Below are 18444 nucleotides of genomic sequence, written 5' to 3' on the forward strand. Positions count from 1 at the left end.
CTTTGTACACCATGTGTTTCTATGTTTCATTAAATTAACTAGTTGTTTGTTTTTGGGTATACTACATATGAGGCTGTGATGTAAATACTTATGTCGATGACTTGACGTATGCGCACTTAATTCGCTTTTTTCAAATGACTGGGGTCCATGGATTTTTCTATAGATGACGTAACAAAGTATCATCTAAACGTGAAGTCATAAAGAAGTAATCTTAACAACACCACACAACACACAGTTTGTTTTATTTTGTCAATCTTTTGATTTGGAGATGTTTTAGATACTTCAGTACCAAAGGTAAATTAAAAAGATGTGACCAATTCGTGTTGTTTAAGTTGACAAAACTTATTTTCGAGGGTGCCCACGACGCCTATCAGCTGAAACGATTTAATCAAAATGGGCTAAGACATTCTATAAACGTTATTTAAATTCTAGGCGTGAGCATTTTGTTTGCATTTGCGTGTCCCCTTGTTACATCACTGCCTCATACCCCAATAAAACGCCTATGATTTCCACGGTAGATCAAAAATTACAAAGGCTCCCTATATAGCCACGACACTAGCTTACCAATCTCAGGCATTGCATTTCTTCAGTTACACGGTTTTACAACCATAAAAACAACAAAACGAAAGACAGGTAAACACAATGTATTTCAAATAAACCTCTAAGCAGACACGGGTAAGTGCGCGTTAAGTGAAAGTAACAGACAGAAATACAAAAAAATAACTTCTACATTTACTAGAAATAATTTGTAACGTAAGATTTTGGGCAACACATTCGTATAGGCTACATGCACAGAGTGTGGGGCTTGGCTAGCGTCAGTAAGAACTGCACAGCCATGAACTTCACGAATACTGAAAATTTTGAAAAGCAATAATGGTGAAATAAACTTCCAATTGTTTGGTACAATGGTAAGACACAGAATGACTAAGTGTTTAGACGAAAACATGCACCAAACATTGTGTTAAAAAAGTTACGTTTATTGGTTAATCATCCATTTAAAAAATACCTTTAAGGGTACAAATATCTGCGATGTGTCACAAACTGTCTAAAATGCCTAATTCATGTACCCTATCGACTTTTCTTTTAAATATTCTTAGAAAATTGTGAATTTCTAATTGACAGTACCTTTTAAATGCTGAAAATCAAGTATTTCTTTACCACCCTGAAAACATTTTTGGATTTCACCAATATTGAATTGAAATTCATCACAGAAATTACGCCATTTGGTTTCGGATTTTTCGTACGTACATTTGCGTAAAATATTAGGTGTCGGTGGCAAAATTAAACACAAAATATCCGTAAATACAGGCATTCCGATATCTACGAGTCGCTTCAATCGCCTTTGTAGTAAATCTTGGGGAAAAATTCCAGTGCCTCGTCGCCGGCTGAAGTAAAGCTGCACTTGCTGTAGATGAGCTGCTTGATCTTGGGACGACAGGACTCCAGCAAATCGGTGGAGCCTTCGCACAGAGGATTGTCGCTCACGTCAAGGAAAGTCATCTAAAAAAAAAACTTGTACTAGTGCATGCGCTACAAAGCAAGGCTGTGGAATCGGAGTCGGACTCGGAACTCGACGAAATCGGCTAATTTTGCTGCAATCGGACTTGGAACTTGATAAGGCTACGCGAATCCCAAGTCTGACGTGCGCATGCGCAGTAACATTTTCCAAGTGATGCGCAAATTGCAAAATCGCAAGGGAGGAATAGCATATGGTTGAATATTTTCCAAACCATGTGTATTGTTGGTGGATGAATTATACGACCGTCCTATGAGTGGATTGCTAATTATTGATGTTATTATCGTTAAATCGGTGAAAATAAGACTGTAGAGGCGGAGCCGGAGTCGGGACTCGAAAATTCCTCATTCTCTGGAGTCGAACTAGGGACTCGGTTTCAGTTTTTGACCGAAGCCGAACTCGGGTTATTTCAAATGCCATACTTAAAAGTTACAGATCCGCGCTTTAGTCAGTAGTAGTTTGGTGATACGTCGGTTGACAAAATGCAAGGTATACTTTCACAATATCTCGGTATGTGTTTGCAAACTTAACTTACCGAATGCTCCCGTTTAGCGATAGCTTCGGTGAGTGGAGCCAGCTCGACGATGTCGCATTTGTAGAGCCAGAGCCACTTGATGTTATGGATGCACTTGGCGAGACATTTCACGCCTCGCGAACCTATCTTGTTCTGCCCGAGACTCAGAACCTCCATCTTAAACGGGAAATAGAGAGTAGAATTGCAAATTGTCGCACAATATTATATTCGAGTGGATCTATACTATAATAAACCGAAAACTCTGGTTTACCCGGTATGCCTGAAATCAATCATACTTGAACCGTATAGGCAGTAATTCGTTAACACTCAGAGGTGCCAGTAATAAAAATTTGATCGTTCAGTTTTTTATTGGCACGCATAATCCATGTATTTTCATCAGCATATATTTTTTGAAATCCGAACTTACACTGTAATAAAAATCGTCTGGAAAAAAGGTCTTACATAAATAGACGGAGATATCTCTAAATCAACAAGCATTCTTATCCATAGATACGGACAGTTAAAATAAGTCAAAGGACAAAACAATCAGGCAGATGTTTGTTTTGAACAGTGACCACACTGTACCCATGGCTAGTTTACGGAATAAGATTGTCATTAGAATTTAATGGCTAAACTGTGACTATAGTTTATTCCTGTGATGTGCGCTAAGGTTGCAATAAATCCTACAACATACCTGCTAGCACCAAACAAACCTAAATAATTAGTCCAAATACTGATCATTAGGGCGAATATGTTTTGACCTAAAAATATATTTTTTGACAGAATTTTGACCTATTAGAAATTCATTGATTTAAAGTTAGCAACCTATTGTTGTTTTGAAGTACTGTATTAGCGTCTTGGCTTCGTCAACCACAAATGTTTTACGAACTACCGGTCAAACACAAATCAGTTATTTTTTCGGGTTTATGCAAAACTCATGAAAATGCCAAAGTAGATATAAAACAGTTAAAATTTGGTTGAATTAAGTAAAAACTAAATTTATTGATAAAATTAAAAAAATTTTATTTGATAAAACTTAACGACAATTTCAAAAAGATGACTATAGTCTTTTTAATTTTGTAAACGATTTTTGTGCCTTTTCATTCGATTTTGACTTGAAATAATTTTGACCTAACGTGTAAATTTTAAAAAAATTCAAAAAAAAAATAATCGCCCTACTGACTATATGTCAAGGTTTGTGACTTACCGTCTGCGTTCTCTTGGCGATTGCCTCGGCCAAGGCCTCCACGTCATCGATGTCGCAATTGCGCAAGACGAGCACGTGGAGCTTGTGGACGCAGGTCGCCAGCCAATCAGAGCCGCGCGTTCCGATCGCATTGTAGCTGAGGTTGAGCAAGTCCATCTTAGAAATTAAACAAGCGATGCGTTGATGCGTGACGCTAAAACAGTGGTTCTCAACCCGGTGCTATTTTTAATCCTCAAGGCCACCTCGACATATTTCGAAAACCTTTAAAATTCTGATTTTCGCTTAACTCATACAACTTTTTTTGTAAGATGAGACGAATAAATCCAATTAAAACTTCCTATGCGTTGTTTAGAGTTTTTGTGTGTTGTTCCAGTTCCGTTATTGTGACATTCTAGTGATTTACCTACGAAAAAATCCGGTAGGAGTGTCGTAATCTATTTGTTATTTCTGAGGGGTTCCGCTACCCATAAATGGCTGAGAAACCCTGATCAAAAAACAAGCAAAACGTTGTTAAAGGGCGAAATTCGCCAGTCAATGTTGAAAAACAACGTAGGTTTGCGACGGCTTGTTAAAAGGAATTGGTGCAAACTAGTCCCATTAAATAAAATTTTATGACAGTAAATTCTTTCCTTACAATTCCAATAGTTAAAGGTAAAAAGAACCTCTTTTTCGAAAAGTGATTCGCAGTCGGTATATATAGTTTACACCTAAAAATGCATTTTTAGCTGGTTTAGGGATCCAAATTTGTACGCCGTAAACCAAAACTGATCGGTATTTATACAGTATACACTACACTACACTACAGTATACAGACAGAAGCCTGAAACAGCACTTAACTTACGTATTCAATTTGCGTCAAGTTGTTAGCAAGCACTTGCACGTGTTCGGGTGTTATATTGCAGCGTACAAGGTAAATACGTTGCACCAAGACCTTGGAAAGACAAGCGGAAAGATGCTCAAGGGCAGATTTGCTGATTGGGTTGCCGGTGATGTCCAGAACTTCAAGCTAGTAACAAGTTTATGAAGTTAGAATTGGTTTGAACGACTATAAGGTTTCAAATTGCTTTAAAAACAGAGTTTATGAGATTATTGCAGTTAAAATATGAGCTTTTTGGCAGTTAAATCACAATTGTAAAAGTAGATTTCAGTATTATTAATAGATGCAGTGAATGAGGCAGTGGCACTACTTATTGACCAAACCTGTCGAATCATTTGCAAAATAGCTTAAGTCAAAGTCAAGTCATTTTAACAAGTCCAGAACCAGGTCAATGCCCAAGGAAATCCAATCAAAGGTACAGAATTGACTTAAAAATTAAATGTTGTATTTATACATTTGGTGAACGTGTTACATTCGTAACGATATTTCGAACAGCAAGCACCAAAGTAATTTAACATTTATTACAATGCATTTTTTTAATTGTCCTATTTTAACAACATGTATATTCAGTTGCAGCATATAAAATTAGGAAAAGTCATTTGCGTAAAAAACTTAAGCCTAACTCAAGTCATTTGTCCAAATAACGTAAGTCAAATCAAGTCGTTTTGCCCGTGACTATAAAGTTAGGTCAAGACAAGTCCATTGAAAATATTGATCTAAGTGCACTTAAATTTAAATTCGAGTTAACCAAAAGTGGTTGCTGACCCTAGTTTCCAAACTAACAGATCCATTTCTACACCGATGCCACTCACTGAAGTGTCTTTCGTTTCCAAGTGTTGTACAAGGATGGCTATATCGCGGTCGGAGAGGTTGCTGAACTGCATTGTTAGCTCTTCCAAAGTCTGGATCAGAGGAGCTATGATGGCGATTTGCCCATCGGCTTTGCGGACGTGGAATTTGGTGATCTAGAAAGGGATAAATATAAAAGTTTCACATAACATTAATCCATGGCGTAAAAAGCTAGTTATGGAGTCAGCATTTTAAACTTCTAGAGGGCAAATTTTTGATAGTTAAAATCGTTTTAAAATTAGAATAGGTGTAATGTTGTCAACTATAGTGTTAGTACCAGGGTTCTAGTGACAGGATTAGAAAGGTAAAATAGAGCGCAAATGATGTACTCCCATATTGTGTATACCTTACAATCGAGGTTTGGTGCGATTTTTTGTTTAGAGCATTTAAATTATCACCATTTTGGTTACAATTATAGAACGATATTAAAATCACATTTGTTTACTCCATTGAAGTTTTTCAAGCTTTCATTAGTTAGTATTTTACTGATAAAATGATGACAGTGCGCACTTGATGTACTCCCATATTGTGTACTAGGACACGTTAAAATTAGGGTTTTGTGTTATAATCTACAGTTAGAACATTTAAAATGTATTTATTTTTGTTACAATAAGAACTTTGTTAAAATGTACGTTTTCCCAACTTTATCATACCTTTGTGTTGGGCGTATCGCTAAAATTTTTCAAAAACGACATTTCATATGGTTAGAGCATTTAAATTATGACCATTTTGGCTATCATTAGAGAGATATGAAAATCACTTATGTTTACTACATTGAAGTGAAGTTTTCTTAGCTTCATCATATACCTTCGTGTTTGGCGTTTCCTTGTAAGTTTCCAAAAACGCCTTCAGTCCGTCCCCTGTAAAGGTCGCCGGCTCCCAGTAAACTCCCACGTTGATCACGATCTGCCGCTTGGTGGCGCGCAGCACGTGACAAAGGCTGGCCACGTGACTGGGAAGCACCACTTTGGGAACGATGAACATTCCAGGCAGGCCGTCAGCCACGCAAGCGGTGACTTCAGCGTCCCTGGATTCGTTGGCTAAGCTGCACAGCTTGAAGAGTCGGTTGTCGTCGAGGCGCGAGCGAAACTGGGTCCAAATCTCCAGGGGTTCCAAATCGGTCAGCGATGCAAGCGGGACTGGGAAGTCTTTGGCTGATGTTCGGGCGAAATCGTCAACCTGCGATTTGGCTAGATCCACAAGTAGGCTTTTCTTGCTGGCTAGGTCCTTGGGCGTGATTCGGTAAACGGCCCGCAGGTTCTTGTGCAGACGCGGGTTCAGCAAACCGAACAGGAAGCGTAGCACCATTTCCCACTGGTCGCTATCCATGTTGGCCAGATGCTCAGCAAAGGCGCGAAGGTCGCACGAGAACATGAGCTTGAGCGAGGTGAAGAACTCCTGAAGAAGCAGGTGGACGAAGTAGTAAAGCTTGTCACCGTCCAGGATCTTCAGCGTGACCTTTTCGGACGACACCAGCATGTTGATGAAGTCCTCCAATCCGGCCACGTTGAGTCCGATTTCATCCAAGTCGTACTCGTCGAACAGGACTTTGCCGCTGTGCATCCCAAGCAGCGCAAGTTCGGAAAGCTTGCGGAGGACGCTCGGGTTCCGTTGGAATTTCGAAGAGCGAAGGCAGTCGTCCACGAAAGACGCGAACACGTCAGCGATGGTGAAGACGTCCTGTTTGGAGCCGTGGTTCAAAATGTACGGCACAATGGACTTGGCAAAGATGGGGATGAAGCACAGCGCTTTGGCCGATAAATTGAGATCAAGTGTGCGCTTTACCACCAGGTAGTCGTCCGGACTCTTGCAGGTTCTTTGGAAGAGTAAATCCTGGGATTTCTCACCTAAGCCGACAACACGAACCGGAAAGTGGGGCTTGTTGTCTGGATGTAAGTCGTGGTAGGCTCCTGGTCTTGAGATGAGCAGCTTGTGAGCGTTGGGCAAGATGCTGCCTGACGTTATGTTTTTGAAGATCACGTCCGGCGTGGCGCGATCGTAAAGGTGCATCACTGGAGCAGCATGAAGAGACTTTTTTAGCCTCGCTTCGTCAAGTCCGTCCATCACGATGTGGACGCAGTCGGATTGCGAGAGCGTTTCCAAGATCTGCTCATCTGTATCCTGTTCGTGTTTCCATCTAGGGTCTGTGGCCCTCATGAGGAACTGTAGCACATTCATCACCTGAGTGAAGTCGAAGGCGCCGAGCGGGACGTAAAATATGTAAGCGACCAGGCTTGATGTTAGAGAGGTGACTCTGATCAGACTGATGTACTGTTTTCCGAGTGTTGTTTTCCCTATGCCCGCTATTCCAACGACGCCAACGATGTTACCGAACCGCTCGACGTAATCGACAAGGGCCGCTCGGTTTGAGCACTTGTGCTGAGCCTCCTTCGTCGCGTTTTCTCTTGCTACCGGAAGAAGATCTTTCACTTGGAGGAGGACCGCATCTTCCACCAGGGCGTCCGTGCGATAGAAGAGCGCTCCCGCTCCGAAATCCTCCGGTGTCTTGTACTCTTCCCGGAGCACATCCAGCGGCACCGGATCGCTTCGCTGAGACCCGGTGATGACGTCGACTTTGGCGTTGAGCGTTTTCAACAGGTTTGTGACTGAAAGGAAGAACACCTTTATTGGTTCCCAAAGCATATAAATAAGCCGACTCCAGCCAAAAGACCGAGATAAGGACAACATCAAGGTCGGAATAAAAGACAGTTCGGAATAAGACTAAAAAAGGACTAATAGCTAATTGTCCTAGTGCCGTTTAAATCGGAATAAGTCCTAAATCCGTCGGAATAAGACCTAAATGGTTAAAATCAGGCCTAAACGACCCTTTACCTAACCTAAAACCCCACCCGTAAGTACATCACTAACTCCCCTAATAATTTCAACTTTAACCCATTTTTTAACCCCACCCATTACCCTGCAATAACCCCGAACAAGGCCACAGTTCCGGTGCCACAGCGGCGCCCAACGGCGCCAGTCAAACTTAGGCGTCCAAACGTCTAAAGCAAAGCGGCCGATGCCAGACCGATCGTCCCATACCCTCTACCTACAGTTTCAGGCAAGTTTTTGGCCACTTAGGCCTTATTCGCAACAAGGGACGTGGCGTTATTTTACACAATGTGCGCAAAAATGTGCAAAAAATGTGCGCACATTTTGAACTGCCTTCCAAAATGTGCGCACTTCTTAGAATTAGAGTTAGAGTTAGGGTTAGAATTAGAATTAGAGTTAGAGTAAGAGTTTTTAGAGTTAGAGTTAGAGTAAAAGTTTTTAGAGTTAGAGTTAGCTAAACTCTGTACTTTAAGTCTAACCCTAACTCTAACCGAAAAATGTGCGCACCTTTTTAAAGCCAGTTTAAAATGTGCGCACATTGTTAAAAAAAGTGCGCACATTTTTGAAAGCAGTTCAAAATGTGCGCACATTGTTAAAAGAAGTGCGCACATTGTTAAAAAAGTGCGCACACTTTGAAGACAGTTCTAAATGTGCGCACATTGTTAAAGAAAAGTGCGCACATTTTTGAAGCTATTTTAAAATGTGCGCACATTTTTTGCACATTTTGGCGTGCACATTTTTGCGCACATTGTGCAAAAAATGTTCACATCCCCGTCTCCTTATTCGGGTAAATTTATGACGTATTCCGGCAGATTTAGGTCTTGTTTAGACGATTTCTATTTTATTTTGTACTGGATATTAGTGCGTTTTTTGTTATATTATGTCGTTGGTTTTAATACCGTGGTTGTATCGATTTTTCTGCTTTATAGGTATTGTTGCTTTTTAGGTCCCATTGTGTGTTCCTGAATAAGCGCATTTCAAACAGAAATCTAAATACATTAAACGTACGCAACTTACTTAACCAATTCTATGCAAATGGTATTTAAAGTAACGATATAAATATATAAAATGCATAAACTCACCGATAAGTTTTATCTTGTCGATTATTGTTGTCCCCTCAAGTTTAGTTGTCAGATCTAAAAAAATGTAAAATATTTTGATCAATAAGATAATAGGTTACAAATGGTCAACCGTTCACATACGTCATTTCATGTTGTTTATTATAAACGCCATACGCCACATCAGGGTCATTAAAATTTTAGGTAAAATGACTGGAAGCCCTAACGATGGCGGAGGATATAAACTAGTGTGATGTATTTTTTTATCTATGTGTATCTTAATAAACATAAAATAATTTGTGAGCGTTTTGAAAGTGTCGCTTAGGCAAGAGTTTTATCTTCATTTTTTCGTTTGGCCTTGCATTTTTGAACGGAACTAACCGCCGGTAATTTACTGAAGCCAAATTAACCGACATGCGACCGTTTTACGTTTGCCTTACCTACGTGACTGACGTCATCTGCTTGTACCCTGTTGTTATGGTGATAATATTGATGAACATCTCCGACTAACGCGGTGTTCGCTTGCACATGATGCTCGTGAATATGCTCATGACGATGGTCGTGATGATGCTCATTATGCTCGTGATGATGTTGGTGAGTCACGTGCGTGTGATGCTCGTGAACTTCGAGTCGATGTTGGTGCGTTTCATTGGCGACATGCACATGAGTCTCGTGGGTGTGGTGCTCGAGAGTTTCGTGACGGTGATGCTCGTGAGTTTCGTGAGAGTGATATTCGCCGCCGAGAAATAGGTTCCGAGCAATTTGTTGTGGGGCTCCCGCTTCGTTCTTTGTCATGCAAAGAATAATATACCAATTGGCCAATTAGGTACAATATCTGTTAATGTGGCCCCTTTAAAGTACAATGTCTGTTATGCCGACCCCAAAGGAATTTGTAAGTTGAGGATTACTACTGAACAACAAAGGCCAAATTACAAAACCTATAACAAAATGTTTGATTCTAACTTTAACAACATCGATAAATTCGTTTAGCAAAACAAAATGAAAAAAAGGTAAAAAATCAAACATAAAGGACTTTGTTGGTGTAATGCCTAACATTACTTAATGAGTATGTGTATTTTAAATGTAAAAAACGGGTATAAAATACCGAAACTCAAAATTACATCAACTTACCAAATTAATGTCTTGAATATTTTCCACAATTTCCTCATCTTCCGAATCGGACATAACAGTTCAATTATAAAACCTGAATAAAAAACAATCATTGCAATAAGAAAGGATAATACGATTATTAATGATAAAAGAGATAGGTTGACCAAATTGAGATCGTAAATAGGCATAGTGTTCATCAAAACGCTAGATTTGAAATACACTTGTTGCGTTAGTAATAAGGCTGCTTATAAAAAAGCCATAGTCGCCGAAATAAAACTGCGACTACAAAAACTTCACTTTGCCAAGCAGTTGGGAAGAAAATCTGTTAAAAGAAAACAGTTCAACCTCTAAAGTTTTTTTTTTATCATATTGCAGGTTAAAACTTATTGATAAACTAAATGAAAGACATCCACGCATACGTGTTCAACAACTGCAAATTAGCGCTTCTAAAGCTACTTTTTAATCAACGATAAACTATTACGGTTTACGCATCATTAGTTCACCTAAAGTCATCACAGACTAACCGAATCTGTCGATCAATAATACAAGCAAGGCAGGCTAGAAAAACAACCAGCATGTAGTAAGGTTCGAACTCGCGATATGCCCCAATCCGGGGTCGTCGCTCTACCAACTGAGATACTTAAAGAGGGGCGAGTCGAGAAACAGCCATACTCCAATGCTTGCTACATTCTGTCAGTACAAGAAAGTTTCAATTGTTGTTGATAGTAGGCATTTGTATTGCCTGATTTGCAAAGCTTTTTACACAGGTATTGTTTTGTTTTATACTTTAATAAAAATTAATTGATAAATTAGTTCGGTTAACATATCAGGTTTATTGCTTAATAGTACAACAGAGAAGCCACAAAGCGCAAACTCAAAAACGCTAACTCGCACCCTAACCCAAATAATGTCAGCAATAACAACCTCCGAACGAAAATGTGGTAAGATTCCAGAGCAGCGCCAAATCTGTTAACTGAACGACACACAATTAGGACACAACAAAGCGGATTTTTAAACTACTGTTTATAAACCATGGTATTGTTCTCTTAGAAACTACGGCCACCAGATATCTCAGTAAATAGTAAAAAGCAACTTAACCAAACATGAAACAGCCAATGCACCACCTTGTTTCACAGCAGGTGTCGAATATAGAGGCCTGTAAATATATTATGAAACGTGTCCAAAACGGACATGTGACACATGACGTCATAATCAGTCTGAAAGGGAAGCGTTGAGCTTAAGCGAACAAGGCTGTAGTTCTTAGCTTTATACCAGAACTGTGCTGTCCAACGCTGCTGAACCTGTGAAAAGGTATTCTCGTAGTTTCGCCAACACGAAAGTTTTGCATGTATTAGGACAGGCAGAAAACGTGTTGTTCTGTCGTTTGAAAAAACTGCCGAATAGAGACACCTTTAAAGCTAAACAAATAGTTTATTTCTGTTTGCTTTCTCTCAAAACACATCAGGGTTAAATGAACTGTAAAACTAAAACATTGGGCTTTCACTGCATTAATGCAAACTAGTTAAATTCCATAGTGTTTGCAAAAATAATCCTTATAGCCAAAATAACCTTCTTACAACTTTTCTAAACTTCTAAATAAAACATCTGAACAATACCAATGGCAGCATTAAGGGTTGAACCTAAATAGCTCTTCGAGTGAATTAATGGCTATTGTCATGGCGTCATTCCATTCAAGGAAGCTATTAAAAGCCCGACTCTCTTTATGGTGGAGCTATTTAATAACTGCATACAGTAGGCGCTTACACGCGATAGAATGATTAGAGATTTGATGTATTTTCAAATACAGTTGTAATTCAACATTTCTTTAGGTCAACCATACAAAAGCTATTTTGTGTAACTGTGACACACATCGCCGGGTTTAGGCTTAAACAGTTTAGTCAGCGTTTGACCAAGTGCTATATTTAGTTTTCCCGTATCGTGTAACATACATATTTTACTTGCGCAAAATGGTCTGCAAGTTGTGACTTTAAAGAACAACTTCGCAAAGAATTGGTTGCGAAAGCGCCGCTACAACAACTTTTCCAAAAGACGCAAAAGTTGTAAAACTACAACTGATCAGTGAATAAAGAACACTAAAAAGACCAAAAAGTCATTTAAATAAACATTATAAATGTAGGGGACAAAAGTGCTGATACTACTTTCTGCTGTTAATCGTTCAAAGACAGCGTATGCCTTTCTAAATAAGCACCTTTAAATGTTTAACTTCACCTTTAGGTGTATTGATCCATAGGTTTAAAACCACTGCATTAACTTTTACCTGAAGTGTCACTGCCACAAAAATTCTAATCAGTGAGACTAAACTTTAACTAACGGAAAACTTCATGTGAAATTCTTAAGTGGAAATGGAGGTTCCGCAATCTACACTTGAACGAATCCATCAGTTCTCCAACAACGCACGCAACAACGGTCATTGAGCGTCGCGAATTGTTCGAGACGAGAAAAAAGAGAGCTATTACGATACCCCAGAGAGTGTCACGTGATACCGGGCCTCCAATTTGTATCGGGTTTTCACAGTGACCCGAGACACAACAATGCAATGGGTGGCGCGAACGGCCTATGCTATAGCGCAGACCTAGTTGTCGCGCAACAAGTTTTTAGGATTTAAGAGTAGGGCTACTACAGTTTTCCCGAAGTTTTGTGGTGATTACGCGCTTTATATTGAAAGTATTGTTTTCAAAGTAGGCTACCTTGCTTTGCCGTTACACAGTGGTTGTCAACTTTTGTTTTTGATGTGATTAAAGCTAATAGAAACGCTTTGGCGACCTATTTCTGTTCACTGATTTTTTTCTAAGCTTAAAGTGAATACAATGCATTGTAAAGAATAGCATAAATCATTTTAAATTTAGTTACTATAAGCCCTGTCTTCGCATTGCTTTCGTAAATTTCTCATATTTCGAGAAAAGCCTACTCCGAGCTAATCTAAATAAACCTAACTTTGGGAACTATTGCAGTAGGCAATCCAACTAAATCAAATACTTGTTCGGGGTTTGAAAACACTGCCTTAACTGGTAAAATTTTGTTAAAACCTGTTGTTCTAGCATAGACCATACTTTAAACGAGTACTATTAGGGGTTATCTTCAGCTGTTGGGATACAAACTTACAGAAACCTATATATATGGAAGGGTCGTGTAAAATATATAATTCGATCAAAGGTCTTTATTTTTTATTTTTGAACAAAACGCATTGCAAGGGTTTATTTATACCAAGAGTCAAAAATGTTTTGCGTGCGGTTTTGGTCTTCTAAAGTCAAATTGCATTATTATTTGGTAAATCGATTTTCCTAGATCAAAAGACATTCGCAATTTATCGTAATTTCAAAGAATTGATACCAATATTTTTCCTACATCTTTTCAAATTCGTATTGTTTAATAATTTGCGTCGTGGAAAATAATAACTATACTTTAGCCGCGTTCCACAGAGCGACGTTTACTATCACAGAGTATAACCCCTATATCAGTGGTGGGCATGTTTTTTTGTTTTTTTTGAGGTCTCAGGCATGTTTTTTGTGGCTCTTCTAGCCGAATCGTAAAATTCCAAAACAACTGTAACGGCTACCAAAGAATACCGTTTATGAACGTTTCCCTCTTTTTCTTTTTTTAAGGCAGCATTTCGTTTATGACGTAACACTAGACATAGAATCAAAGAGTTAATTAACAACAAGAAGGTTTCAGAGATCAGCAAATCAAACAAAAGACCGATATTGATAAATATTGTGCTTGTTATTTTGCTATTACCGTTATTATTATTGTGTTGAATTGATACCGTTTTGCTATTTTACAATTCTGTTATTATTGCTGAACTTACATTATTTACCGTTTTTTGTATTAAAATAATTTTAAGGCTCTCTGGTACTTTTATTTTCTACAAATGGCTTTTCTACATTTTTCTACAACTCCATATAAGACTTGTAAGCTGCTCGCGTACCACTTGAAGGGCCTTTGCTTTAACTAGATGTACAGTTAGCGAAGTTTGAGAACCAATGATATAAGAAACTATGAAGCTGGAAATAACCATAGACCTATTGCTTTTTCGCTCTTCGCTTTACTGAAAACAGCGACATTTTCACGTTTATAGTGATCTGTGCTCTTCCACATTTTCAGCGTTTTTATATACAGACGAAACTAAAAAAATATTACAGCGAAGCTCAATACCGAGGCAAAATGTACGATAGCTAAAGTGTTGTGACTACAGCCTTCCGCATAGTAAGCTACTTGTAGGTCAAACTGCTGCCAATGTCCTACGATTGCGTCACACCACATGGCTGTTCACGATTCAGTGCATTTGTAAAGTTTGCATGGGTGAGTTGAGACTATTGATTACAAGCGAAACCATTGCTCAGCTCGGATTGCTGTGAGTTTTTAAAGACACACCGAATTGTTGTTTTATAACACAATAGACCAACGATAGCGAAACTTTTTTATTACGTGGGTCCCATGCGAGATTTTGAACCACGAAAAATACACAAATGGATGCATTAAATTACTTGCTGCGCGTTTTCTCTATAAACAGTATTTCTTGCCTGGTCAAACATAAGTTTCTTGAGACTATTCAGTTATAGTTACTGGAATTAGAATGCCGACCATTAGTGTGAACCCACTTATGTAACAAGGCTACAATCAGTCTTTTCATGGCGTCTAAACAAACTTGACAAAATGACCCCTATGTTATAAAGATTATATGTTGCCATGGTTTTAACATCAGCGCCTTATTATCAATATTTGGTAAAACAGTTATTATTTAAATATTTGCTTTATTTAGTTATAAAGACAAGTGGGTCACTAATAATTAGTGTTGGTTCACGGGGTAACCAGAGGGTCAGTGGTTCCTGCCATAGACTAATCATTATACAGACAGTTTTTTTACAGTAAATGTACGCATTTGTAGCTTATTATCGTAAAACACGCACTTAAAATATTTTACCGATTTCGCAATATTTTTTAATTTTGGTTATTTTTGATTTCGTGACTTCAATCAGGACAAACTTAAGGCACAATCACACCAAAACCGAGTCACAAGTGGCGAATAAAATTGGTGACGTGGCGTGTCCACAACAAGAATTTCTTGACATACACCTAATTGCAGTGTTGTAATGACTTAAGTCAATGATTTAACTTGAATGCACTCAAGTCACTGTTTTTAAATGACTTGACTTGATGTAGGTATTTTGGACAAATGATTTGACTTTGACGAGTTAAATTATTGAGACAAATGACTTGGGTCGAAATTAAGTGTTTATATTTAGCAGTTTATTACAAAATTGAGCTATTTATATAAACTTTTTGCACGTGAAACGATTAGATTAAGTTATAACGTATATTACGACTAGTTTACAATTTTTTAATGTTTATTGTTTTACTTTTATATTAGTGACTTGACTTGGAATTGACTTGCTCTAATAATGAGTCACTGCTGCAACATCAAGGTAAATTACCAGTAAATCCAGTTTTTGCTTTAACAAAGGCGTATTTGCTAACAAATCGCGTTTCAGAGGCAAAGGTAATTTGCTGACACGACACAAAAGCAGCTAAACGTAAACGACCCACCTAATTTTAATTGGAAATCATCAGAAGAAACGAATACGACAGTTCCGGATTTTTAACTCACGCAACAATCATTGATCCCGGCAAATTGTAAACGACTTTGGTCTAGACTAGAGAGAGAAAGAGAAAGTGTGAGAGAGAGAGAGAAAAAAAGAGATATTATCCTCCCAAAGCAAGGGTCACGTAATGTCGCGTCTACAATTTGTGTCGCGTTGTTTACTGGCCTGAGATGCGTTCTAACAGTAAAACAGGTGCCAAAACGGCCTTTATGACAGACCTACTCAACCAGGCAGTCGAGCGAAGATTTTAAGAGTCGCGAGAAAGCGTACAGCCAGTGTTACTAAATACTGCACATTTCACAGTCAAACATCCCCCGGATAAGTGCTGTAAAATGTGCGTCATGCGCAGTGGCAGAATTAGCTTTCTGTCAAAATTTCGCCAAAAAACTACACAAATTGTGAAACCGTGCAAAAAGCACCATTTTTCGTGTATATATGTTTGTATGAACATTGATAGAACTGAATACAATTTGGCCAATCCGCAAAATTTACTATTTAAATATAACTCTGTTAACTCAATATAAATATTTACGCTCACTAAAACAAACATTTTTTCCTATAAAGATTTCTTACATCAGTTTTTGACATTTTCGAGGGAGTGGAAAAGAGTCAGATTCTCCCACGACAGGATCTGACATTAGAGTTAGACGAACGAAAAATCACCTAGTGCTTTCGAGTCATGTACCATGCATTTTGAACATTTTAAATATTTTACTGCGTTGACTGAACCTAAAAAAGTCCTACTTCGTAAATCATCACTTTGTGCTTATCGTGGAGTATGCCCGGTTCATTGGGGTGAAATTGTCAAAAAATAGCACATAGCAGAAACCACGTGAAATGTTAGTACAAAGTGCAAAAAACGTAATTATAAAACTGAAATTTAGAAAATGTCGGTGGACGTTTTGCGCGCTTGTATCCCTTTGGATGTTCAATAATTTATTTCTAAATCTTTATCGAGTTTCAAAAAAAAAATATAACTCTATAATCGCAATTTCATAGTATTGATAACAATCGTTTTCATAAGTCACCAACAGTCGATGTCGAGAAATAAATTAACGACTAAGGGTAAAATCTCTCCGGTTCTACCGAAAAAAATTTTAACAAAAATATATTTCGACATTCGATCGGAGCGGTTTGTAACTGCTTCGTTTCCAAGGCAGGATTTATCTTTGTAAATTACTGTTATGGTCATTCGAATAAAAAGTGCTTTTATTTGCCAAAAGTTAAAAAAATCTTAATCGAGATAAAGCCACAATCCCTACTACTCATCAGCACTATTTTTTAATAGTTTATTTTGCCAAATTTTGATTTGATAGAGCAACATACTGTTAATACAGAAATCACTTAAAGACACGTGATAAACGCGCTAAAACGTGACTTTTATATAAATTGGTTGGTGGCAAACTTGCCTTATCTGGATTAATTAAGAGCGGGAAACGTAAAGACATTTGCAAATTGGACTACCTGCTTATACACATTTTTATTATTTTCATTGGATTTTTCGTTCAAGAATTGGCTATTCAGGGTGGTCCAAGGTTGACAGCACCGCGGGCCACAACATTTCGTGCATAATCTTTGCTGGCCACATAAAGTGTTATAAACGAAAGTGGCAAAATGGTGCGCGGGAAGCGCGAAAAAATTGCGTATTTGCCAAATTTAGAAGACTGCATTTTATAGTCATAGAACGCTTTTTAACTAGATTAGTTTGCTAAAATTGCACCAGGAAAACGTCATGGCGTTAGCCTTTAGTCACAGTGAAAACCTGTGAAACAATACTTTCCAGCGCGATATATTTTATCGTTGATTTACTTAAAAGTTGCAAAAAGTATCATTTATATAGGGCTGTACGTTTTATGTTAAACAAAAAAGACGAAAAACAAAACGCAAATACAACTTATAAGTAGGACGTACTGCGACCTTCAAACCGGTCTAACACATAAAAAAAGTATTTTTTGTCACACCCTAGATCCGAACTTGATGAGCGATAGTAAACTGCTTTATTTAATGGTGTAACCAGAAAATTTAATCATAACCAAACAATTCGAACATGCTTGTTGTTTGTTGTTCACTTATATTTCTTTGATTAAACCTCTAATGATACGCATTGCAATAATTCAATAGTACTTTGCGGGCCACGAAAAATTATGTCGCGGGCCTGGGTTTGGACCACCCTGGGCTATATATTGCTTGAAAAGGGAAAGATTAGATTACCCGAACGGCCGCTTTTTGGCGCTACGTTGGGATTTGTTTCCCTTATTGACAATAGTGTTTCCCAATGTGACAATGAAAGCATCAATAAAGGGCTTTTTAGTATAGGCTTACGTTTTTATTATTGTCGTATGTGGTAATTATTAGGTTAACTGTAGGTTAAAATCGCACTTCAGCGTGCAGCATTAAGCAACTGAGGAAGAGAAGCACAGTTAGCTCTCATATTAAATATTTAAGTGTTGCTATATTCTATTGAACGTATCAATTGTATTCTTGTGATGTCACAAAGCATTCGAGGTAAATGGGTATAAAAACACAAGTAGGCTTTCCAATTAGGTTCTGGAATCACTATTTATTTTACCATATTTTACGACTTCATGGTTTGGTTTTGTGTCAGCCCTGGTAATTCACATCTGGTAAAATTTAGGGGGAAATCCCACATGGTAAGTCCTAGGCGGGCCCATATAGTTTGGCCCCGCTGGTAAAATTAAAGGGTAATTCCCAACAGGTAATAGCGTTGAAGGTGAGCGTACGTCCTCTGCAAAGGGCATATATCGCAAAACAGACTCTGTTTCTTATTATTAACTGTACGGTTTACGCGACAGAGTTGACTTTTTATTGTTACTAAAGAAACGTTAATATGTATTTTTTATAG

At 38.2% G+C, this 18444-nt stretch overlaps 1 protein-coding gene across 1 annotated transcript; it reads right to left on the minus strand.

Moving 5' to 3' along the window:
- Positions 1 to 628: 628 nt before the first annotated feature.
- LOC146159030 (NACHT, LRR and PYD domains-containing protein 3-like) lies at positions 629 to 11839 on the minus strand. Its single transcript, XM_083385359.1, has 9 exons — positions 9982 to 11839; positions 9291 to 9636; positions 8875 to 8928; positions 5771 to 7569; positions 4927 to 5079; positions 4079 to 4243; positions 3238 to 3393; positions 2052 to 2207; positions 629 to 1500 (listed from the first exon to the last, which is right to left on the minus strand). Exons 1-9 carry the CDS (start codon positions 10033 to 10035, stop codon positions 1333 to 1335), a joined length of 3051 nt encoding a protein of 1016 aa, XP_083241485.1. The 5' UTR covers positions 10036 to 11839; the 3' UTR covers positions 629 to 1332.
- Between the last annotated feature and the right edge of the window lie 6605 nt (positions 11840 to 18444).

Source organism: Ascidiella aspersa, chromosome 3 (genome assembly GCF_963924565.1).
Source record: "Ascidiella aspersa chromosome 3, kaAscAspe10.2, whole genome shotgun sequence".
NCBI lineage: Eukaryota > Metazoa > Chordata > Ascidiacea > Phlebobranchia > Ascidiidae > Ascidiella > Ascidiella aspersa.

Excerpts from the sequence above, each read along its gene's own strand:
- LOC146159030 (XM_083385359.1), bottom strand. The coding sequence starts at position 10,035 with ATGTCCGATTCGGAAGATGAGGAAATTGTGGAAAATATTCAAGACATT. Across the intron at positions 8,929-9,290 it reads AGATGACGTCAGTCACGTAG|ATCTGACAACTAAACTTGAG; the intron begins GTAAGGCAAACG and ends ACATTTTTTTAG. Across the intron at positions 4,244-4,926 it reads TGGAAACGAAAGACACTTCA|CTTGAAGTTCTGGACATCAC; the intron begins GTGAGTGGCATC and ends ACTTGTTACTAG.